This window comes from Macaca nemestrina, chromosome 1 (assembly GCF_043159975.1).
Source record: "Macaca nemestrina isolate mMacNem1 chromosome 1, mMacNem.hap1, whole genome shotgun sequence".
NCBI lineage: Eukaryota > Metazoa > Chordata > Mammalia > Primates > Cercopithecidae > Macaca > Macaca nemestrina.
Window position 1 is genome coordinate 32892927 of NC_092125.1, and position 24828 is coordinate 32917754.

The window sequence follows — 24828 nt, forward strand, 5'->3', positions numbered from 1 at the left end:
AAAACACGTGGCAGAACGGAGGACATTTGGTGGGTTTTTTTTGTTTATTTGTTTTGTTTTTTATATATACAGGACATATAACAGAGAGATAAAGAACACAGATGTGGGTAGTGGACAGACCTGGTGTATGATCCCAGCTCTGCTGCTTTTTAGCTGTGTGTCCTTTGGCAAATTACTTAACTTCTCTGAGGACCTGTCACAAAGAATGATATCAACTGACTCCTAGGATTTTGAGGATTAAATGAGGATAATTTTTATAGCGTTTGGCACAATGTCCGTTATCTAATAAGCACACACACACACACACACACACACACACACACACATCCAGTGGCTATTACTATTTACTTCACAAAATATTACTTTGACAGGACTGTGCTATGAGGCTGGTGATACAGACGGGATCAACACAGTCACGGCCATCTTGGTCATCTCTGAGCTCATGAGGATGCCTGGGCTAGGAACATGCATACAGATTTGGTGGCTGTCAATATTTGGCTGGAAATTAAAGCCACAGGGGTAGATGCAGATACCGAGAGAACACAGCAGAAGCATAGAGCCCTGCAACATCTGAAGGCAGAAGTAGGGGGACCATCTGTGGTCAGTCGTGTACCCCTCAAAGAGCCTTTCTGGTAAAAGCAATACAACGAAGCATTTGTTCCTGAGTCTAATGTATCCCTCCCTCCCAGCTTCCCACACCACCCAACACCTCTCCTGCAGTTAGAATTAAAGACCTGACTAGCCTTTGTAAGACAATGATTCTTGGGGACAACTGGTTTTCTGTGGTTCCTACATACACATTTCCTGCATGTAAATGCCCTTTGCTTCATGCATCCCTGAAGAATTTACCCAACTTTCCATGGGAAAATACCCCTCAGTAGAATAATCCTCCCTATTTGGAAATGTATCATCCTGCGTTTTGCTTACAAAAATCTTCTGCCCTCTCTGCCCCCTCCCCACCGTCGCGGAGCTCAGCCTGTGGTTTGCTGTGCATACTGAAAGAGTTGATGAAGTCATCCTTCCCTTCTGCTATTAAACAAGGAGTCTCTCTCCTGCCACGTGTTGAAGTGAGAGCCAGCAGGCTTCTCTTCTTTCTCATTACACTTGACAGAGTGTTAGCTTGAGGATTTCCCTTGCTCTCATCTTCTTTTGAACAATCAACCTACCTAGGAAAATCTGAGTGCAACTTTTGGAATCTGAGAGGCAGTAATTAACGAGGACATCTTGTTACAAATCAGAAGGACAGGCAACACCAAGGGCTCCAACAGGGACTTCTGGGGTTTCTCATATTCCAGGCTACAAAAACAAATGCTGTAGACCTGGGCTCTGGGCAGCCTTGCTGTGGTTTATGGCAAGAGTCCATGGCTTTTTGTGTGTGTGTGTTCATTGAGAACTTCTTCAGAAAACCATCTGCACTCCATTTATGTCTCAGGCTGGGAGTAGGGGGTGGGATGGAAAGCATGGGCAGGGAAGTTTGCTTTTTCAGCCCTATTTTTGCCCAGGAAGAAGATTTTTGGATAGTGGAAACTCATAGGCTGCCATGAACACAGTAGGTGCTTCAGAGATCAATATGAATTGTTACTGGGGAACGGCAGAAGTACACAGGGGTTAATGGCTCCATTGCTGGAAACTGTGCACCTGGGGTTGCATCTGTGGCCGTGTGCTCATCAATTGCATAATCAGGACATGTTGCTCGATGCCACTGAGCCTCAGTTCCTATCCTGGGGATCAAGTGGAGAAAAGTGTGTGGCTTTTATCTTTGCAATGAACGTTTAAGGATGGTCATTGTGAAATATCATTATTTTTATCCTACACCTGCCTTCCAATGCATTCTCCTGGCTTCCCACTCCCTCCATCCTCTGACACAAATCTCAAGCAGCTTCCAGAGCTTTTCTGGTAGCTTTTGGTCTTAGAAGAGAATTGCTTTTGTGAAGGCAAGTACATTTCAGTATTGAGCCTCAGTCTGTCATCCAGGTCACATCTTTTCTTCTTTCTCAGCTCAGACCTGACGCTGGAACCTGCAGAGAAGCTGGAGGGAAGGGGCTTGGTGCTTTCCTCCCTCCATTTCTCCCTCCCTGACATGCATGGCTGCTTCTGGCTTCACCAGGTTGCTGCTGCCTGGGGCGAGGTGGGGATTAGAAAAGAAGAAGAGGGCATTTTTACTTTACTGGGGCTGTTGTGGTTCCCTTCATTGGATGCCCTTGTTATGGCGAATGCTCCCAGTGCTGGGCCACCCCTCCTTTCTGGGGAGCTTCTGTGGGATCTTTAGATATTCCCCTTCCCACCCACTGAGCATGTCCTCCTGCAGTCGCCGCCTTGGGGTGGCACACTCCTACTGAACGGTGGACATGCACCTCAGCTCGGGCCCTCAACTGCCCTCTTGGCAGCTCTAACATGCCTCATTTCTGTGACATCAAGTTGGCCTTGCCAAAGTCTGAGTTTCAGGCCTCTCACACTGCAGCCCCCTTCCTCTGTTTGCCATGCAGTCTGTTCCAGCCACGCTTCCCTCTGTGAATTCCTCTGGGCCAGAATCAGGCACTGGTCTCTTTGCCTGCCACTCCGCCTTATTCATCCTGACCTCACCCCCAACCCCCAAACCTCCAGTAGCACACTCTCTTTGAAATGTGTGGGCACAGCCAGGTGCGGTGGCTCACAGCTATGATCCTAGCACTTTGGGGAGCCGAGGTGGACAGACTGCTTGAGCCCAGGAGTTCGAGACCAGGTTGGGCAACATGGTGAAACCCCATCTCTACAAAAAAACACAAAAATTAGCCAGGCACGGTGACATATACCTGTAGTCCTGGCTACTCAGGAGGCTGAGGTGGGAGGATCACTGGAGCCCAGGAGGTGGATGTTGCAGCGAGCCGTATTTGCACCAATGCACTCCAGCTTGGGCGACAGAATGGGACCCTGTCTCAAAAAAAAAAAAAAAAAAAAAAAAAGAGAAAAGAAAAGAAATGTGCAGGCACTTATTACCCATGGTCCAAGTTGCAAGACAGCAAGAAGTGTCCCATTGACTATTTCATTCCATCTGCTGGGTGTTGAGTCCAGTGCCTGAAATGCACTCAGTGCTCAGAAGAAGTGAGCTCTTATTATTATCAACAATACATGTGATAGGAAGAGCCACGAAGGAGTGGGAGGGCAAAGGGGTAACACAAAGAAAAACTCTTCATAGGTACCATTCTGTTTAATTCACAGTGGTGGCACATCCCTTGGGTACAACATGTATGACAGATGAAAGCATTGCATAGGGACATGTATCTAACTGCTCTCTTTTGTCATTTGTATCAGAATGTCATACTAACGCAGAGCAAGCATAGGCTTGCAATCAGATGGGTCTGCGTTTGAATCCTGGCTCTGCCACTTTTAGTTGGACAACCACTGGCAAATGACTTTACCTCTCAGATCTGGTTTTCTTACCTTTTGAGTGAGGAGAGGAACACTGAGCTTACATGGCAGCTCTGGGGATTAATTACACGGATTAATGCACCTAGCCAATGCCTAGCGTGTAGCAGCAACTCAATAAATAACATTTAGCATCTAATACTATAGAGATTCTTCTTCTTTTATTCTCCCAGGGCTCTTCATCCCCTGTTTCCTCAACTTCCTGATACTAAATGAATTATGACTATTAAAAGTAAAACATTTTACATATTACCAGAATTTGGCTTAGTGGCTAGAAATATTTCTTCCTTTTATGATCAATATAGTTGAAAGATGCCTTTCAACCTAGGCATATTAGTATCATTATTATTATTATTTGAGATCGAGTCTTGCTCTGTCACCCAGGCTGGAGTGTAGTGGCATGATCTTGTCTCACTGCAGCCTCCGCCTCCCAGGTTCAAGCGATTCTCTATCTCAGCCTCCTGAGAAGCTGGGATTACAGGAGTGCACCGCCGCATCTGACTAATTTTTGTGTTTTTAGCAGAGAAAGGGTTTCACCATGTTGGCCAGGCTGGACTTGAACTCCTGGCCTCAAATGATCTGCCCACCTTGGCCTCCCAAAGTGTTGGGATTACAGGCGTGAACCACCGTGCCTGGCTGGCATTATTCTTTATAGTAAAAAACATAAGGAAGAAAAGGAAGTCACATTCAGTACTTGATTGAAAACAAAATAAATCTCAAAATATTGACTGAGCCCTGCTCACGTGCCAGACATGGTGCTCACTGCTGTCCACATCCAAGAGGGGTGACGCACTGTCATTCCCACGTTACAGACAAGGAGGCGGAGGCTCAGGTTGAGGAGCACTTTTAGAGATGCACATCCTAGAGCCTGTCTGAGGTGCCTTTCCACCATATCCCAACTGCCTCTCACCACAGGCAGGGAGAGCCTGGGCTCAAGCAAAACACAGACCACAGGAAAGGACTGTGTTTCCTGACTTCAAACTTTGGCATAAATAATTGCAGGTCTTAGGTTGGTTACAGAAACCCATTGTCAAGAGACAGCTCTGCAGATCAGTTTCTAGATAACTGCTGTACGCAAGCCCAGCTGGGATGTGTCTTGTGACTGAGGTTCCTGTGAGCAAAATGTGAGGTGAAAGCGGGGTCTCTTGTGGTCTGTCCTGCCTCAACTTGTTAGTGTGCAAAGAATGGGCCATCCCAGATGGGGATTGGGGGCACAAGGGGAAATGGCTGGAAAGAGGAGTTATTCTGCTCGTTGACAGTGGTGAAGACACCACCTCCTGGTGAGGGAGGAGGCAAAACCTAACCGCTGGCCCCATCTCAGGTCATCTGCTTGACTGACAAATTGGGCCACCCATGCACGGATAGATTTGAGAAACAGTGACCAAACCTCTCAGCATGTGTGACTGTGCTCCTGCCCCAGGAGGGCCCCAAGATGAATCAGTCCTGTCCTTAATAGGTTCACAGCCTAGTGGGGAGACAAGCTGCATACAAGAGTAACTGTAATACCAGGTCAACACTCAAGAGACCAGCAGTGAGGGACAGGTCCATTTCTCTGAATGCTTAGCAGAAGCGAGGCTAGTCTCTAGCTGGATGAGGCAGGGGGACAGGAGAGAAGACTTTGTGGAGCGGGTAATTTTATTAGAAATTCTTATATTTTACTGGTACACAAGTGGGTGTCATGAGCAGGACGCTGGCCCTGCAGTCAGTGTACTTGAGTCTGAGTACAGGTTCTGCTCTTCCTGGCTGTGGGACTCAGGACAACTTGCTCAGCTTCCTCATCTGTGCAAAGCAGCGTGGCATTGTGGGGATGAGCGTGGACTCTGGGGTCAGATTGCCTGGGTTCAAATCCTGGTTGGCAAATCATTTAAAGTAGTAGTGCTTCCGTTTCCATATCTATAAGATGGGGGTAATCATAGTATATTCCACAAATAATTGTGAGAATGGAATGAGTTAATAAATGTGAAACACTTAGAACATTTAGAATAGTGCCTATCACACAGCAAGTGCTCTATGTGCAGCTCTTATTGTTGATGTTGTTAAGAGGGAGGATAATATTAGGGTTGCTAGATCCAGAATTAGGGGGATCAAAGCGTGACACACAATAGGCTGTCAACATAAGAGAACTGCTCTTATTATTATTAATAAGTGCAGGTGAGCCTAGAATGAGAGGTGAAGAGAAGGGCATCCTGGGCAGTGTGAACAGTAAGCAAAGACAGGAGGCAGGAATATGCAATCTGTGAGGCAGGAACAGAAAGTAATTTGGTTCGGATCCTTGGGAGAAATAGAATGAGTTCTTTCTGCTGGTTTCTCAGCTTCCTGTGGGCTCTTAGAATCTGGTAAAAAAGCCAGCTTCCCTCAGCACATCTCCATGGCTTTCTTTTGTAATGTTTCTAAATACAGGCATCCTGGAGGGTCTGCTCCCTGTCTTTCCAAGGATGAGTCTCCAGGAGATGTTCCGCTTCCCCTTGGGGCTCCTGCTTGGCTCTGTGCTCCTGGTGGCTTCGGCCCCAGCCACTCTGGAGCCTCCCAGCTGCAACAACAAGGAGCAACAGGTCACTGTCAGCCACACCTACAAGATCGATGTGCCTAAGTCTGCCTTGGTTCAGGTGGAGGCTGACCCTCAGCCCCTCAGTGACGATGGGGCTTCGCTTTTGGCCCTGGGTGAGGCCGGGGAGGAACAGAACATCGTCTTCAGGCACAACATCCGCCTTCAGACGCCACAGAAGGACTGCGAGTTGGCAGGCAGTGTCCAGGACCTCCTGGCCCGGGTGAAAAAGCTGGAGGAAGAGATGGTGGAGATGAAGGAACAGTGTAGTGCCCAGCGCTGCTGCCAGGGAGCTACTGGTGAGCTCACCACCTGGTATTCATTCAACAAACATTTGATGAGTACCTATTATGTGCCAGGGGCTCCACTAGCCTCATGAGTACTTTGTGACTCTGGCGTGCTCCCACTTCTCATTCTAGGTTTTCTCTAGGGGGCCCATCCCTACTATTTATTCATTTATTCACTGGTACTAGCTCCAGGGAGCATCTGGAAGCTGAGCAAGGAGGGACCAGCATCTCTTGCAGAGAGTCTAGACTCCTGGCCTATTGCTTCCAGATGGGAATGCTTCTAGGGGCTGTCATGCCTGTGAATCAAAGCTCTATTCAGAGAGGAAGCGATGACATACACAGGAAAGATAGGGCCTTGGAGCTAGACAGGACAGTTTACAAATCCCAGTTCTACCACTTTTTAGCTGTGTGACTTTGGGTAAATCCCTTACGTTTCCTCAACTGTCCAACAAGGATAATTCTATCAACTAGTATAGTTCTGAGAACTAGATGATGCATAGAAGATTCCTGGTCCTTAGTGGAATTTACAAATCAGTAAATTATAATTATCTTATTAGTAAATAATTACAATTGTAAAATAATTACAATTTAATTTTACAAATAATGAAGGTTCTCCCCCCACCCATCCCCCGTCACTTTTAAACATAAACTGCCCAGGCTGATCCAAGTATAATGAACAGTACTTTGGCATAGGATTTCATGCCTGAAGGAATTGCTACGGTTAAGAGCACCTTAACCTTCAGATCCAGATACAGAACTCGGCACCAGGGCCACTGCCATGAATAACCAGCATGGACTTGCCTCTGAGGAGCCCCCACTTTGGAAGCGTTTTTAGGAAGGAGAGAAGGTGTTCTGAGAAGCAGAAGGTGGGCCACAGAGGAGATTGCACTGACCGGTCCGCCCTCCAGCTGCCTCTTGCTGTGTAGGGTCAGAGAGGGGAGCCTGGTTAATTCCCTTCTCCACAGTACCCATAGTTGAGAGTAGGCTATTTTGTGGCTTCTGCAGTTTCGTTTTTCCAGGCTTCAGTCTGGACTCATTTCACAAGGTCCCAGCCTTGCTAGTTCCAGCAAACTCCAACCTGCCTGGATCTCACTTTCCCCCTAGGAGTCCTGCCCGGCAGTGACAGCTGGCTAGGGTGGAGCATTTAAGGCCCCTCCATAGGAAGGCACTAAATAATGACCACCATGTAGAGAGGAAGGAACAGGGGGAATTCACATGGGAAGGAAAAGGAAAGAAGGGTGGGTCCTGCAGCCTTTTCAGGCAGAGAAAGGAGGAGACGTTTGCAGATGTCACAGATTAGAAAGCCTGGCCCAGGCTGGAAAGGGCCAACACCTTTTCTACCTTGTGGAGCTCCACCATCCTCCAAAAAAGAGCCGTGCAAGACCCAGAAATCACCAGACCCTTAAGAATGGGGCTAGTGATTTCTGGGTCTTGCATGGCTGATCTCAAAGGAAGGAGATCCCCTCGCACAACCCTTCAACCCAGCCTACTGTTTTACCTCTCCCTCCCAGATCTGAGCCGCCGCTGCAGCGGCCACGGGACCTTCTCCCTGGAGACCTGCAGCTGCCACTGCGAGGAGGGCAGGGAGGGCCCCGCCTGCGAGCAGCTGGCTTGCCCCGGGGCGTGCAGCGGCCACGGGCGTTGCGTGGACGGGCGCTGCCTGTGCCACGAGCCCTACGTGGGTGCCGACTGCGGCTACCCGGCCTGCCCTGAGAACTGCAGCGGGCACGGCGAGTGCGTGCGCGGCGTGTGCCAGTGCCACGAAGACTTCACGTCTGAGGACTGCAGCGAGCGACGCTGTCCCGGCGACTGCAGCGGCCACGGCTTCTGCGACACGGGCGAGTGCTACTGCGAGGAGGGCTTCACAGGCCTGGACTGTGCCCAGGGTGAGAGCAGAGATGTGCCCTCGGGCCGCCGGACTCTTCTTTCCAATGCACCATTTAACTGTCAATTACACGTTGATCCCTTTGGGGGTGTCTTCCTTTAGCCTACCCAGATTACTGAGTCCCAATCCCAGAGTTTCTGATTCTGCGATGGGGCCTAAGAATTTGCATTTCTAACAAGTTCCCAGGTGATGCTGATGCTGCTGGTTTGAGGCCCTAACCTTGAGGACCGCTGGTCTTGTGATCTAATGGCTGTGTGTGAGTGTGTGCGTGTGGTGAGGGGGTTAGTATTCATTACCTGTCGTTCGGCTAATAACTTCTGGGGGTCGGGAATGGCGCCTTACACAGGTCTGCATCCTGCACGCCCACCCTTATAATGCTCAGGGAATACTCACTGGGTCTGGATTGCCTGCCTTGCTCACCCTCTCTTCCCTGTTCCTGTTCTGCCTGCAGTGGTCGCCCCACAGGGCCTGCAGCTGCTCAAGAGCACGGAGGAATCTCTGCTGGTGAGCTGGGAGCCCTCCAGCCACGTGGATCACTATTTCCTCAACTACTACCCCCTGGGGAAGGAGCTGTCTGGGAAGCAGATCCGAGTGCCCAAGGAGCAACACAGCTATGAGATTCTCGGTTTGCTGCCTGGAACCAAATACATAGTCACCCTGCGTAACGTCAAGAAAGACATTTTTAGCAGCCCACAGCATCTACTTGCCACCACAGGTGAGGAAGCCACCTGATGCCCCAGGGTTTCCAGGAGAGGCCCCATTCTAAATGTTGTCTTTCATTATTCCCACAAATACCCATCAGGCAGTTGCCTTGACTTGGAGTTTGAAAAACACAGCTGCCACAATCCTAGGTTCTGAAGAGTCCCAGTTCTCTCTCTTCTTTCCTTGCTCCCTGATTACTGGGTCCTCTAAGCCCATGAAGACCTGCTAGATGGGGGCTCATGGGGTCTTCTCTGTCCCTGAGATTAGTAGGGTCTGCACCTTCTCATAAGCAGTCAAAGGGTAGACCTGCATCCCCAGTCCCTCACGGAACCCCCAAAGCCATTCAGAAAGTTCAAGTTGGTATGGGTGAGAGGCTGCTGAAGCCACCTGTATCAGTTAGATTCATCTCGGTGGGAAAGACATGACACGAATGGGATAATAAATTTCAAAGTTTAACCAACAGGTTGTTCACAAAAGTGTGGGTGGGGGTTGGATAGTGAAACACGAAGACCTGCATCAATAAGGATACACTCCTGCCTGAAGGGGCAAGGGATAGATGTTGGACGTTGGTACTTGGACCCAGAGAGAACTGTGGAAAAGAGCTGCTTGGTGGGATTGTTTTGGTAGAGGGATGCAGGCAATCCACCGTGTCTCCACAGAATTCTGTCTTCTGCCCTCTGATCTGCTGATGATTCCTGCTAGCTGAACCTGGAAGCCAGAGGATCAGGGAAAATGGCTGACTCAATTCACAGAGAACATAGCCTGGGGTACAGAACAAGATGGAGGATGGTGGAGGCTTGATATGGAGAAACGAAACCTCCTGTGCACCAGCAAATGCCACCAAAATGTTTAGAAGGATAAGCATCACTGCTTACTCTTTAAACATTCTTGTTTCCTTGTGAACATTCTTAAAGCAGCTTAGATCTTCAAGGATTTGGAAAAACGTAGTTGGTTGAATGACTGAATTATTCCTTCACGCAGTCAGGCACTGCTGTAGGTACTGATAAAAATTTACTGCCTCCATCCTGCCCTAAACTTCTAGGGAAAGATCTAGGAAGATACAGATGGATGGAACTTTGGCATGCAGTTGTCTTTGCAGAGACATCAAGCTGCTTGTCCTTTTTGGCGGTGGGAGTAGGGTGAAGGTGGGGATGGGTCAGTGTTGGAAAGGACTGTGAGAGACTTGGTCATCATGAGGGCACCACATGTGATTGCCTTTGTCAGTGCCCTCAAGCTAAAGACCCCCAGGAGCACCCCTGTAGTTAAACAACTTGGGTGTCTTGATTGTTCTAGCATGGATGACTGCACACTATGGGAGACCATAGGGGTGTCTCAGTAGACAGTGTTAGAAAGGACTGGTTAGAGAATTTGGGCCTGTGTTATGTAATTTGGGGGAAGGTGTAAGGAAGCAGGGATTGGGTGCTGTCAAGAAGTGAGGAGAACCTCTCCCCTCTGAGAGGCTAAAGTTGGTGATTGTAACAGAAGTGGTCATTACTCATAGTAGTCAAGAGAGTGGGTGTTTAGCTATTTGTGTGGTTGGGACAATGGTCATGTTTTTGTCTGTGTTCATAGTTGATCATGGAAGGGTCTTGCTTTTGTCTTGATCTACATGGTCAAGAGTGACCTGACATTGATGTCCTGTGAAATGGTTTATGTTCATTAGGAGACACCAAGTCCTCACTGTGAGAGCCAGGCCCGCTGTGGCTGGCAGACTCTGCTTTTCTCTTCTTCCCCATTTTGTCTATGGCTACCTCTGGTACAGCTAGCACTGTGTCCAAAGCCTCCCAGTGCAGCATAGAGATGCCTATTCTGAAAGTCCTAGCAGCCCATCATGACATCTTGCTCTCGGGATTTGTAAAATTCTGCTAGTGTGAAGTTTCTCTTACCTTCTAATCTGATTCGGCTTAAACACATTCTTATTTGCTCCTCAGGGGAGCCTAAGACAAGAGGTATTCATCCCCACCATAATCGGGAACATTCTCATTAAGTCCCTGCTTTTTCATTTGTGACTCCCTCCCAATTCTTTTACACCATGTAGGAACTCTTCTACAAGCCTCAAGTCACGTTTATTACTCACCTCTTGACCTGTCCTTCAGGGAATTCCATCTTTAATGGAAGTCTAAAAACAGCACCTGGCAGATGGAAGCCCGTGGGTGAGAGGAAAAGCTTCAGAGAAAAGGCTCTGTGAGGCTCTTTATCCATAACTGAGTGAATCGGGGATGTTCAGAGCCTGGGGACCTTGAGATCACTGAGTTCACACCTGGCCTGATGCACTAATTCTCTGTCCTGCATCATCCGTCACTTGGCCTGGGTGGAGACACCTCCAGGGAGGTGAAGGTGGGGGCGTGACTGATGAAGGGGGGAAGCCTGAGAACTGGGGGGGCCTTGGCTTTCCTGTTCCAAACTTAGAAGGCCAGGCTCCCTCAGCCTGGGATGTGGCTGTTGGAATTCAAACTGCTCCTCAAAGACCCCAGTCCTCCCATCCCCTAGGAAAGCTCTCCCCTTAGAGCCATAGCAATGAGCCATTCGTTTGTATTAATCACTGTAATTTCATGTTTTTTTTTTTCTGAGTAGAAGAGTAAACATTTAGCCGTTAATACTTCACTATAAATAAATATATGCAATAACTCTCTTCCTTCACAGGACAGACAGATTGGGCAGCATGAGAATACCAGGTACCTGATGGAAGTGCTAAAATTTGGTAGAAAGAGCAGGAAGGACACTCAGATGGACCGAGTTAAAATTCACCTACTTTATAGTTTTGCCTAGGGTTCATCCTTAGGGGAGAATCTGAGAGGCAAGGGCTGCAATTTGGGAGATGAAGGAAGGAGCTTGTTGGATCATTAATGTTGTTCTCAAGAAAGTTTGAAATGGATTCTCTCCACTTTCCATGGAAGTGCCTGAGCTTCTTATCTTGAGGTCGTCTTAGAGGGCAGGGGCTCTGCAGCTGAAGAGTGGGCCTTTAGTTCAGGGCTGTAGCTCTCTGAGCTCTGGACTGAGTGATTTGGGTGGCCAGCCTGAGAGGTACAGTCTGGGCTTGACCAAAGTCAGTGTGGACAGGGAAGACCACATGGCCTCTGGTGGGATGGGAAAGTGGAGGCTTTCCCAAAAGACAGTCTGCCTGTGGAATATGTGAAAAACAGCAGCTGGGTAGCTCAAAGACACCTGTTAAGAACTGTGTCCTGGGACTGAAGCCAGTTCTTGAGATGTCAAGAAAGGGAGCTGACTTGATAACCAACAGCCTGTCACAGAATCTCAGAACCTTTGCTCTTCACCACTTTCTCTTGCCTCCCTCACCCCTGCCCTAGACCTTGCTGCACTTGGCACTGCCTGGGTGACAGAGGAGACTGAGCACTCCCTCGACGTGGAGTGGGAAAACCCCTCGACCGAGGTGGACTACTACAAGTTGCGATATGGCCCCATGACAGGGCAGGAGGTAACTGAGGTCACTGTGCCGAAGAGCAGTGACCCCAAGAGCCGATATGACATCACTGGTAAGAGCCATCACTGGAATGTGGGGTGTTTGCTGTAGATGCAGAGGTGGGGATAGTGTGTGCAGACAGCACTGGCATCTGCACTGCTCAAGTGTGCGCAGAGAGTCCAGGGGCCTTAGGAATCACACTTGAATCCGATCCTTGAATCTGCCAGACGTAAGCCCACCCAGGAGGCCTGTAGACTCTGTCCCAGCATTCCAGAACTCGATCCCAGAGCACCTTGTTAACAGATTATATTTGTGAGATGTTCTCCAAGTCAGCAAACTCTCTTGAAGACCCTGTCTGTGTCTCAGGATGGATTTGATGGTGTATAGATATTCCTTTTAGAGGAACTTGTGTATTTGGGTATTGGGGGCAAGATGGGGGAGAGAGACAGAGAGAGAGAGAGAGAGAGAGACAGATTGAGATTGGTTTGTTGAGCATGATGCACGGAAGGGGTTGTGTTGGGAGGCGTGGAGGAGGGCAGGGAGCAGTGAGCAGGGATGGCTCCCTGTTTCAGATTTCTGAGCTAATGCTGCCAAGAGCTGGAGCTCAAATGGCTGCTAAGGAGACAAGGCTGCAGGGATGGATCAAGTTTGGCAGTGCCTGAAGTTTGTACAATTCCAGGGCTCTTTTTTAAGAAAAGTAATACACAAATTACTTTTGTGTATTACTAAGGCACAAGGCCTTAGTATGGACCCATGAAAGTGTGGGGCTTATTAGCTTCATGGTGAATTCCCTCCTGGAGCCTTGTTCTGCCATCCACTCCTTGAGTTCTGTGTTGACAGGACATTTTGGGGTTCTTAGTGTTTGTGGAGTGAAGAATGAGGGTGTGTGCCTCACACAAGCTGCTGTTTGTCTGCATTTTACCATTAGAGTCTGAATATTTGTGCCCAAGGAAAAATAATAATTCTAGTTGCTTCTACAGAGAAATAATTTTTTTTTTTTAAAAAAAGGGCTGGGCATAGTGGCTCACGCCTGTGATCCCAGCTACGTAAGAGGCTAAGGTGGGAGGATCCCTTGAGCCTAGGAGGTTGAGGTTACCATGAGCCGTGTTTGCACTGCTGCACTCTAGCCTGAATGACACAGTGAGGCCCTGTCTCTAATAAATAAATAGGAAAAAATTAGGCTAAATATTACATTGAGAAGGAGAGATACTTTGGAAGGAAAAGGGTTGCTGGGAGCAGAAACACATTTGGACCTATAAATAAAATTGGGAAATAAGTGCTAGGTGGCCCAGTGAAGAACCAGAGAGCATTTGAAATGCATTTCAATTGGTGTCTTCTCATTTGCTCTGATGCCCTACTCCTGTCCCCAGCCAGTAAGCCCCCTCAGTGACTCCTCAAGTTCCACTGCTCCTGCGGGGCTTTATTTGCCGCCTGCAGATACAGATTCGTCTTTGGAGGAGGAAACAAAACCCCTCATCTTCCCTCATGGGAGAAATCCTGGGGAGGAGCCGTGCTGGGGAGAGGGGTCTGGAGCCTGCACTCATGTCTCGCACTGCCTGCTTATTTCCAGGTCTGCACCCAGGGACCGAATATAAGATCACGGTGGTGCCCATGCGAGGAACGCTGGAGGGCAAGCCGATCCTCCTGAATGGCAGGACAGGTGAGAGCTACTTGGAGGCACTATGGACGTTTAATCATGTTTGCATTCTCACATTTTTCTTGGCTGACTCCTCTCTGGATAAGAATTCTGGGATTTGCAGACAGGCGGGGTGGCTCACGTCTATAATCCCAGTACTTTGGGAGGCCAAGGTGGGCGGATCACCTGATATCGGGAGTTCAAGACCAGCCTGACCAACATGGAGAAACCCTGTCTCTGCTAAAAATACAAAATTAGTTGGGCATGGTGGCGCATGCCTGTAATCCCAGCTACTTGGAGACTGAGGCAGGAGAATTGCTTGAGCCTGGGAGGCGGAGGTTATGGTGAGCCGAGATCGTGCCATTGCACCCCAGCCTGGGCAACAAGAGTGAAACTCCATCTCAAAAAAAAAAAAAAAAAAAAAATTCTGGGATTTGCATGTAGAGAGACTCTATCCCTTTATTACTGATGTCTATTTTTAGGCAGGGAAAGGGAAGCAAACTTTTCATATTTCAAATTTTTCTTGCCATTGAAAATCTCTCCCAGGGTCTTGGAGTCAAAGGATAAGACCGTATCTGATACCCTTCTGCTTATTTTAATAGCTTCTATCACTGCATTGTTTTTAAGGCATTTATTATCTAGGATATAGGCACATAGCTCCTTTTTCCCTAAAAACAAGTGATCTATAATTTTCTTCTTGCCACATCTGTGTTTTTTCTTGATGACCACACTTAGTAGACTCCTCTAAAATGTCAAAAGATATTAAAAACCCTCACATGGGAATAGTGGTATGTTGTCATCTGTGTATTCAGAAAATATATAGTGATAAAAGGTTACAAATCGGTTATATTTGACAATAAGTAGGTAATTTATTAATCAGAACAGAATTTGAAAACATGGTAGGCATACACATGAGACATCCTAGGTAACTTTTAGTTTTTAAACAATAATTGAGTCCATATTGAATTGTGAACTTCCTCATTAACTCTGTGCTCCTGCCTTCCCCATGCTGGAAACCCGTGATCTAGAACATGGTGCCACTTGGGCAAACCAATCCTTGGAGCTGGTAAAGAAGGAGTCTTTGAGTTTTGAGTCTTTCTTGAAAAGTTTTTTAGTTCTTTCCAATTCAGTCCTGGAAATAGCTGGTTATGGTGGAGAGAATAAGGGGTGAGATGCTGTGAGAATTGAATTCACTATTTCAGCTGCCTAACAGATTGCTTATATGCAGTATGAAAGAGTTGGGCAATTATAATGGAGAACATATAACTTAATTTACAAACTAGACAATGTGGACTGTACAGTCTGCTTGAATAGTGGACTAGTGAACCGTTTTAATGAGCTGGAAAATGGTAAGTACTTCTGTGCCTCCAGTGGCATTCCCTGTAGCTGTGAATTAATTGAGAGCTTACTGAGTGCCAGGCATTATAATCACTACATAGTTTTTATGAATATCTCATTTAGTTCTCACAGCAATCCAATGAAGTAGATACTATTATTATTTCTCTGCCATATATAAGAAAACTGGAGAAAGTAAGCTGAAGATTGCCCAGGCAGGAAAGGAGAGAGCTGGGATTTGAACCCAGGATACCCAAGTGTAAGCCTTTGGGCTTAGCTACTGTAAACCAAAAAGTATCTGAGATAGGCCTTAATCAACTTAGAAGTTTATTTTTCCAAGGTTAAGGACATGCCTGGGAGAAAGAAACATGGAATCACAGAAACAATCTGTGGTCTGTACCTTTCTCCAGAGATGATTTTGAGGGCTTCAATATTTAAATGGGAAAAGTGGGCTGGAGAGGAAATAGGGAGGGTATGTTAATTCCCATGTTGGAAGAGAAAAGGAGCAGGTAGGGGGATAGTCAATTATGTGTTGAGTAAATTTGCACTTTTCATAGGATAAGGTGAACACGGAGTAGCTACGTGTGGAGATATTTAACCTTCTATCTGTAGCCTGCATAGGAACAAAAGGAAAGGCAGCTTCTTGCATAACTCAGCTTTCAGCTTTATTTTTTCCTCTTGGCAGAGTGAATTGGGGTCCCGAGTTTTTTATTTTCCTTTCACGTTACAAAGCTAAAGTGCTTCCCACTTTTACCCTCCTGTAAGAGATAAACACTTTTTCTTCTCTTACACAGTCAACACAACTCAGAACATTTCCCCTCTGGAAGTGATTTTTCCCCATATACCAGGGAGTTTTCCCTCAGACACCAACTGGGTGTTCTATAATTCAATTCATATGTGACATTCCTCCCTGGAAATAGCATCAGATCCCACAAGTTAAGGGCCCAGACCACAAGACTTTCCTCAGTTCAGATGCCTGTCACAGTCCCCAGGTTATGACCTGTACTTCTGACCATTTGGCTATAAATTGGGGGTTTTTATGACTCCCCTCCTTTGGTTCCATTAATTTGCTAGAGCGGCTCATAGAACACAGGGAAACACTTTACTTACATTTACTTATTTATTATAATAAAGAATATTACAAAGATCCAGGTGAAGAACCAGATGGAAGAGATGCATAGGTCAAAGTATGTGCTTCCATGGCCTCTGTGGGTGTGCCACCCTCCCCAAACCTCCACATGTTCAGCAACCAGGATGCTCTCTGAACCCAGTCCTTTTGGGTTTTCATGGAGACCTCATTATATAGGAATGATTGATTACATCATTGACCACTGGTGATTAACTCAACCTTTAGTAACTGTGAGTGCCTCTCTCCTCCCCCTTGTTAGCAGGGTGGGCAGGTGGGGCTGGAAGTTCCAATCCCCTAATCACAAGGTTGGTTCCCTGGCAACCACCTCCTTTCTGAGGCTATCCAGGAGCACCCTCCAACCCCTTACAGCAGTCATCTCATTAACATACAAAAGACACCTCACTTTGGAGATTCCAAGGCTTTTAGGAGCTGTGTGCCAGGAATCAGGGAACCAAGACCAAACGTGTTTCTTGTTATAAATCATAATATCACACCTCTCATCCTTCTTGCCCATTATTTCTGGTTAATTTTCATACTGTTTGCTTCCTAACTGAAAAATTTTCTATGATTCATCACAGACTGAGGAGGAAGCATAATGCTTTTATCTTGGCCTCCGTGGTCTGTGCAGCCTGGGCCATTGTTATTCTCATTGCTTCCCCAGGGAAAGCCTTCCTGTAGCCAGACTGTTCTTGGGGTTTCCTAACAGAAGACTTATCTCTGCAAGTGGGTTTCTGTTGTTACTCAGCCTAGAAAACCCTTGCTATTATTTCTAGCCACAAATTAATTTAATTCAACAAACATTTATTGCAGGATGTATCTGGGCCGAAGAGACCTGATCCCTTTAGAAATTTCCAGAGCTGATAAGCCATGGTCCTTGTCCTTCAGGGGATCACAGCAATAACGTGAGGTTCCACTGCAGCCTTCTATGACCTCATTAAATGTCAGCCAGATTTGCCTCTGAGGTCTGAGAGCATTTAATCACATATGGCCTTGAATTGCTACTTAGCCTTTCACGTATACTGGAATGTTACTACTCAAAAGTGTTTTTATTGTCAATTATATCCTAAAACCAGGATAGAATATTTTATTGGATTGCAAATAAATTTGTGTCATGTGTTTTACCAGCATAAAAAAGAAAAAGACACTGTAATTTACAGGGTGAGGAAACACTCTTAAACCTGGCTAGACTGTTAAGTAATTTAAGGGAAAAGAAGAATCGCTGTTTTCTCCAAACGTTTTGCATCCCACCAGGTGGAAAAGGATGCTGGAACTTAAGAACAGCCTAAGCATGTGCAGGGAGGAAACGACACAATTCAGGGATTTTTCATTTAATGAGGCACCCAGTGTAACTAATACCATGACAGGGAAATGGTTGACTGAAATTCCTCACCCTGTTAACCCAGCACACTCAAAGTGCGCTGGAACACCTTCCAGAAAGGCCGGCCTCAGAAGCACGTCAGCTTCAGGAGCAGCAAGCATAGGCCAGGCCGGTGTCTGGGGGGGGATTGTGAGGGGGAAGGTCCCTGGACTTCTGCATCATACCCTGACAGCTATGCTTCCCATCGAATGAGAAGAAAGGGAGGCTACTAACTGAGAGGTGATGTCATTCTTTTGTCCTCTATCTGTAAAATGAAGAATTGGACTAAGTGAGTTTAAAGTCCTTTCTCTTTTCTTATGATGATGGTATTCTGTTAATAGCTTCATGCTTTTCCCTGGTGTGTATAAAACAAAGCATGCTTGCTTTGTTATAATTTCACAGGCTCCCGTGCACAGCAGAGCTTATAGCCTAGAATATTCACTTGTCATCCATTTTCTCAGAACTTTCCTCCTTAGACTATGCTGTGAAATAGCAGTTTTGCTTTTCTTAATATCTTTTTCACTTCTTACGGATTTCCAAACACAGTGTTCCGTTTGAAATGGCTTAGCCCCTAAAACTTTGGAAACTCCTTCGTGTCCTAAGCTGAGCTCCTGTCACCATTCAGAACTCCTGTCTCACACACAGCCACCAACACACACATTCAGCATCTGGACAACAGCAACAATCTCTATCATTTGCGTGACCACTGTATTCTAGTGGGCTTCTGTACACTGTGAGACTTTGTAAATATGATCTCTGGTCCTTATAATATCAATAGGATTGCAAGCATTATTATTTCCATTTTACATATGAGAACATTGAGGCCTACAAAGTTTAGGAGACTCAGGGTGAGCTAGTGAATAGCTAGCTGGCACAACTCAGGTTCACTTGAAATCAAACTCAATAACCTTTTTAGAAGAAAAGCTGGAGGACAACAGGAAGAAGGGTTGCCCTCTCTGAGTGCATTTTCTACAAACGGTACCTTCTGGATAATTTTGTTGCCACAATGGAAAGACATTAGAGGAGGTATGTGTAAACAAGAGTGCAGAACTTGTAGGTATTGTGGTCTCAAGGCACCTCTTCCATGAACCCACCTTCAAATCAAAGACACAGGTCCTGCCCCTGCGTCTTCCTCCCCCAGGCTCGTTTCTCATAGATTTTACATCCCGTCGGTGCCATCTTCTACTGCACCAACTGGGAGATTCACAGGTGGCCATTGTGAGTGGAGAAACCTGTTCCTAATGCCTGTGACTACGTACTCAAGTGTGGACATGGGCTATTGGATGTTATAGCCTAGACTGAAGACAGCCATTCCCTACCTAACCCTGCGGCGAATCATGTTATAAAGTGGAATAAGCTTTCCTGATGTGAACAGAGCTTCTAATTAACTTCCTCCATATACTGTGTTTAGGTTTTGCAAATTAGATCTCTTTGAAGTGAAGTGCACCTTTATTCTAACTAACATATGTATTCATAGGCGAGTTCCACCTATCCAGTTTTATAAACCTTACCTTACATCTCTCTGACCTTGAATGGCCCTGAGAAAGATCCCACCAGGGCTGCTGGTGTCCAGCAGTTGGGAAGTCACAGCCTGGGGAGGATGTTGGGCTGGGGTGGGGAGAGCCTGTCTTGTAGTAGAGGCTACAGCTATGGCTCATCTGTGATTTAGCCAGCTGCTGCAGCTGCTGAAAGGCTTTCTTGCATGGAAAAACTATTTCATAATCTCCAGATCCCTTTTTGGTAGAGAGAGGTTTCAGTCCTGCAAAGCTGGCCTCTTCCAGCAATCTGTCCTATCATGGGGGTCCCATCTCTGAGGCCTTCCTCCCATTCCTGTGTCTCAGCACCTGATCCCAATCACTGGAATGGTTAAGGAGAGCAAGCTCTGTGAAGACCCCCTCTCAGTTGAGTTGCTGTGGTTAGGGACCTGAAAGAAAAGGGAAGGCAGGGGGCTGAGAGCTGTACTGGCACTGTGAGCTTGGAGAAGTCACATCTCCTCTCTTAAACCTCCTTAAACCTCCAGGTCTCCTATAACCCTAAGCATAATATGATTCAGTTTTACCTTCCTACTCTTCATGCCCAAGATGCTGTTTCCTGGTTCTTCTCCATCCCTTGAGAGCTCTGGGACTGGTGGGGGAGAAAGGAGCTACAGGGCTGGTTGCTGCTTCCTCTTTCCACCCATGTGGACGTGATGGATCTTTCCTTTATTTGTTGACTTTTATTTATTTATTATTTTTATTTATTATTATTATTTTTAGTCTGAGTCTTGCTATGTCTCCTAGGCTAGAGTGTGGTGTGTGATCTCGGCTCACTGTAACCTCTGCCTTCTGTTCAAGCCATTCTGGTGCCTCAGCCTCCTGAGTAGCTAGGATTATAGGCGTGCACCACCCTGCCTGGCTAGTTTTTTGTATTTTTAGTAGAGACAGGGTTTTGCCATGTTGGCCAGGCTTGTCTCCAACTCCTGGCCTCAAGTGATCCACCCAGCTCAACCTCCCAAAGTGCTGGAATTGCAGGTATGAGCTGTTGTGCCTGGCTGTGATATATCTTTCAACACACACAGGCAGCACCAACCCCACAAAGCCACAGACCTCTGCTGTGGGTCCCAGAAACAATGGTAGCAAGCACAGATCTGGGGCAGGGAGATGGGGTGGGAGGCACTGCTGGGATATGGGGTTGTACAGATGTGGACACTTTTGAGAAGGAGAGGGCCATGAACTTTAAGAGCAGGACTGCTAGGATGTTCTTCCTGCACCCTTAGTTTTCCATTTCCACTTTGTCACTAATTTCCCCAGATTGAGATGTTGGTTTTGGATGGCTCTTGTCATCTCTTCCCTTTGACATGCAGGATCATATCTTGCACCGAAAGTTGTAACAGGATGCAGAGAGATTTCTCTCTATCATTGCACTCTTTTCCTTGACTGTCCTCTTAGAGCCTGCTAGAGCCTCCAGAGGCCCTGGCCATGGGGTCAGATGGTGGATGCCTGCATCCTAATTGTCCCCCCTGTCATTCCTGGAGGCCCACAAGTGGCAGACTATTGTGAGACTATTGGCTCCGAGCTCACAGTCACAGTGAGACTATTGTCTCACAAGGCAATAGTTCGAGACCAGTTTCTCTCTTTAGTTCCTGTGTATTACTGCTGCTGGATTTCAGGTCACAGTAACCTTTCAGATCACACTTTACTTTATTTATGATTTATTATTATTATTAGTTTCAAAGGAAAATGCTATTGATAGTGCTGCTTAGGACATAGAGGTAAAAAGTGGAAATGTACAGTCTTTGTTAGATAAGAATGAGTTCAAATCTTGGCTCTACCACTTAATGTATCCAAAAGCAAACTCTTGGTCCTCTTCCTCTCCCGACTCCCTACTGCAAACGCTTCCCTCCCTCAGCTATCCCTCAGATATCTATATATATAGAGATATAGATGTCTCTATAAATGGCCACCCCATTTTGCAAATTACTCAGGCCACAAGCCAACAAATCATTCGTTGTATCCCACATCGAATCTATCAGCAGATTATGACAGTTTTACCTTTGAAAGCTCCAAAGCCAGCCTTCTCCATGACCTTCATTACTGCCGCAGTTGCCTGCACCCCTGCCATCTTGCATATACACCACTGAAGCAGCCTCCTAGGTGACCTTCACTCTTGGTTCACTTGAGTCAGTATTCTCCCCAGAAGCCTGAGGGATCCTTTGATAGCTCAAGTCAGATAAAGTCATTCTTCTTTTCAAAGCCCCCAGAGACTTCTCACGTTACTTAGTGTAAAAGACAGTGTCATTACAATGGCCTTCAAGGCCATCCATAGTCCACTGTCCCTCTCACTTTCCTGGCCTCCCTTCCAGCCACTTGACTTAACTCTGTCTAGATGCACTGGCATCCCTGCTGTTTCCTGAATACATGAAGCAGGACCTTGGGTTAGCAGGGACTTGTGTAAAAGAAAAAATGAGGGACTTTCTAAGGTCATGGGCTAAGGATATGTTCTTGGGAAGCGCAGAGTCTAGGACATAGCTGGCATATTGTTCTGGGTTAGTTCTTTTTGAATATAAACTCCACATTGGCAGGGATTTCTGACTGTTTTGCTCAGTGATAACTCCTAAATGTCGTTACATTCCCTGGCACATAATGGATATTCAGTGAAGTGCTGTTGAATGAATGAACTGAGTTTTGGAGATTTGTATTCGAAAAGAGAGAGAGGAGCATGTGTAGATATAAGTGCCAGGTCTGGAAACCGTAATTGGAAGGAATGAATAGGGGAGGCGATGTTGTTTTGATTTGAGGAGAACTAGGGAGGGGAATGATGACTCTTCTTGAATACTTGGTCTCCTGGAAGGGGAATTAGATGTATTCTCTCTGTCTACCTAGGGTAGACAATTGGAAGGAGTTACATTTGAAGGAGTTTTCTCTAATATGTTTAGTAGTCTGAAAATGGAAAATGGAATGGATTGTGTTGTCTGTTGGAGAGTCCCTTCTCAGTTTAGGGTTCAAGCACAAGCCAGTTGTCCACCTGTCACTGATGATGGAGGGACCCCCTTGTCTTTCATAGACCATTGAACTAGGTCACCCAGGTGAACTAGATCTTTAACAATCTATGATCTTGACCAACCAACTGGTTTCTCTGATTTTTCTTTCTCATGTATTTTTATGAAGAAATTGACAGTCCAACCAATGTTGTTACTGATCGAGTGACTGAAGACACAGCAACTGTCTCCTGGAAACCAGTGCAGGCTGTCATAGACAAGTATGTGGTACGCTACACCTCTGCTGATGGGGACACCAAGGAAATGGCAGTGCACAAGGATGAGAGCAGCACTGTCCTGACGGGCCTGAAGCCAGGAGAGGCATACAGGGTCTACGTATGGGCTGAAAGGGGCAACCAGGGGAGCAAGAAAGCTGACACCAATGCCCTCACAGGTAACAGAAGGACGGGAGCATAAAGTTTTCTCGTGGCAGGGAGAAGGTTGATTTTTGAATCAGGAGGTCATTGCTCACCTGGCATCAGCTCTTTTGTTTGCAGGAGTGGGGAGGAGGGTTGCAAAACCAATTTTGATTTTCATAATTATGTATTTTTTTCTTTTTTGACATCAAACAAAAGAGATCAGCCTTTTCACTTGATGCAGAAGGTCATACTTATTTGAGTTGGAATTCTGTATGCATCCCCCTCAGAATAGGGTAACACTTTCTGATTTTCATTTTTTAGTGTGAAAACTCAAAACACTGGGCTGACAGTGAATTTGAATGCTTATCTCAGTTTGCAGTGGCTGTACAGGCACTTTGCATATAATCTGGAGCTCTCTTTTAGACCGTGGAAATAGTTTGCATCCTAAGTCAACATTTACTAAATGGACCAATTCTTCCTTTAAGCTTTCAGAAGCTGCGAGGGTTCTCTTACTTCACCCAGTCATTCTGCTCAGTTTGTGCCTGTAGGGGTCCTGGGACTATGCTGGGACATAGCCCAGCCATTCTTTCTGCTTAAATCCTCTCCTGGTGCTTCTCTGAATTTAGAGCAGCCTGATCCTGAAGCCCACATGAGGTTCCAAAACACCTGGCAGGAAATCAGAGGGAAAGGCTTCGCTTATTGTTTGCATTCTGTTCTGGACAGTCACTGAGTATAGAGACTCTCAGAGAAGCAGAGAGGTGGTTAGGAATATAGTTTCAGAAGCTTGACTGTCCAGGTTTTAACCCCAGTTCTGCCATTGACTAGCTGAGTGGCTTTGGGCAAGTTACTTTACTTCCGTTCCTGTTTCTTTTTTTTTTTTTTTTTTTTTTTTTTTTTTTTTTTTTTTTTTTTTGAGACGGAGTCTCGCTCTGTCACCCAGGCTGGAGTACAGTGGCCGGATCTCAGCTCACTGCAAGCTCTGTCTCCCAGGTTTATGCCATTCTCCTGCCTCAGCCTCCCGATTAGCTGGGACTACAGGCGCCCGCCACCTCGCCCGGCTAGTTTTTTTGTATTTTGTAGTAGAGACGGGGTTTCACCGTGTTAGCCAGGATGGTCTCGATCTCCTGACCTCGTGATCCGCCCGTCTCGGCCTCCCAAAGTACTGGGATTACAGGCTTGAGCCACCGCGCCCGGCCCCGTTCCTGTTTCTTATGGCATAAGTGAGAGCAATGATTTTTTAGAATGTTAGTCAGTATTTGGCCCTTGAAAGATTTCGTGGTGCACAGCCTCCTAGATCCATGTGGGCCTCAATAGTTGACCTCTTCTTCAGGGGAGCAGAGAAGATATTGACAGTAAGGATGGTGATATCTAAATCTGTTTAAAGTCAAAGTCAGCAAATTTCTGTAAAGGGCCGGATAGTAAATATTTTTGGCTTTGGGGGTCCAACAGTCTCTATTGCAATTACTTAACTTTGCCATTGGACCGTGAAAACAGCCACAGACAATGATGTGTAAATGGACTGGTGTGACTGTGTTCCAATAAGACTTTATTGATAAAGATTGGCAGTGGATCAGATTTGGCCTGTGGGTTGTAGATTGCCGCTCCTGGTTTACATTACACCTGACTCTCTTTTTTACTAGGATTCTGAGTGTCATGAAAAGAGCATTTGGGTCGGCATTTTTTGTTTGTTTGTTTGAGATGGAGTCTTGCTCTCTCACCCAGGCTGTAGTACAATGGCGTGATCTCGGCTCACTGTAACCTCCACCTCCTGGGTTCAAGCAATTCTCCTACCTCAGCCTCCCAAGTAGCTGGGATTATAGGCGCCCACTGCCACGCCCAGCTAAGTTTTGTATTTTTAATAGAGACAGGTTTTCATTGTGTTCCCAGGGCTTGTCTCGAACTCCTGAGCTCAGGCAATCCACCCGCCTTGGCCTCCCAAAGTGCTAGGAAATACAGGAGTGAGCCACCGCGCCCAGCCCAATTTTGAAACAGAGGAGGTTGGAATAGAGAAGAACCTTCCCTTTTCTTTGGCAGGGATTGTGTGAGCAGCAGGGAACCTCTAGGGGGTGGCATTGCCACTGGGAAGGGGTCAGACCAGAGCTGAGCTCTGGGGGCACAAACATGAAGGATGTGGTTCATGCCCGTATGACATTCACAATCCTCTGGGTAGAGAAGACAAGTGAAAAAGATAAAGGACAGTGAGTTATGTTCTAGAGGAAACAAAGGTCCCTGGAGCTATGGGGAACTGAAG

General features: G+C 46.6%; 1 protein-coding gene across 10 annotated transcripts in view; it reads left to right on the plus strand.

The window, feature by feature from the left end:
• Positions 1-24828, plus strand: part of LOC105484458 (tenascin N) — a 124080-nt gene that overhangs the window by 56953 nt on the left and 42299 nt on the right. For 9 of the 10 annotated variants that reach the window (XM_071069651.1, XM_071069655.1, XM_071069636.1 and 6 more), the window contains 6 exons: positions 5806-6249; positions 7749-8123; positions 8574-8837; positions 12133-12318; positions 13816-13905; positions 22349-22612. In XM_071069651.1, the coding sequence (XP_070925752.1) occupies positions 5841-6249; positions 7749-8123; positions 8574-8837; positions 12133-12318; positions 13816-13905; positions 22349-22612 (1588 nt within the window). In that variant the 5' untranslated portion in view covers positions 5806-5840. Of the gene's footprint in view, positions 1-4893; positions 5035-5805; positions 6250-7748; positions 8124-8573; positions 8838-12132; positions 12319-13815; positions 13906-22348; positions 22613-24828 lie in introns of those variants that run through there. The other variant, XM_011746076.2, reaches the window with a different exon arrangement.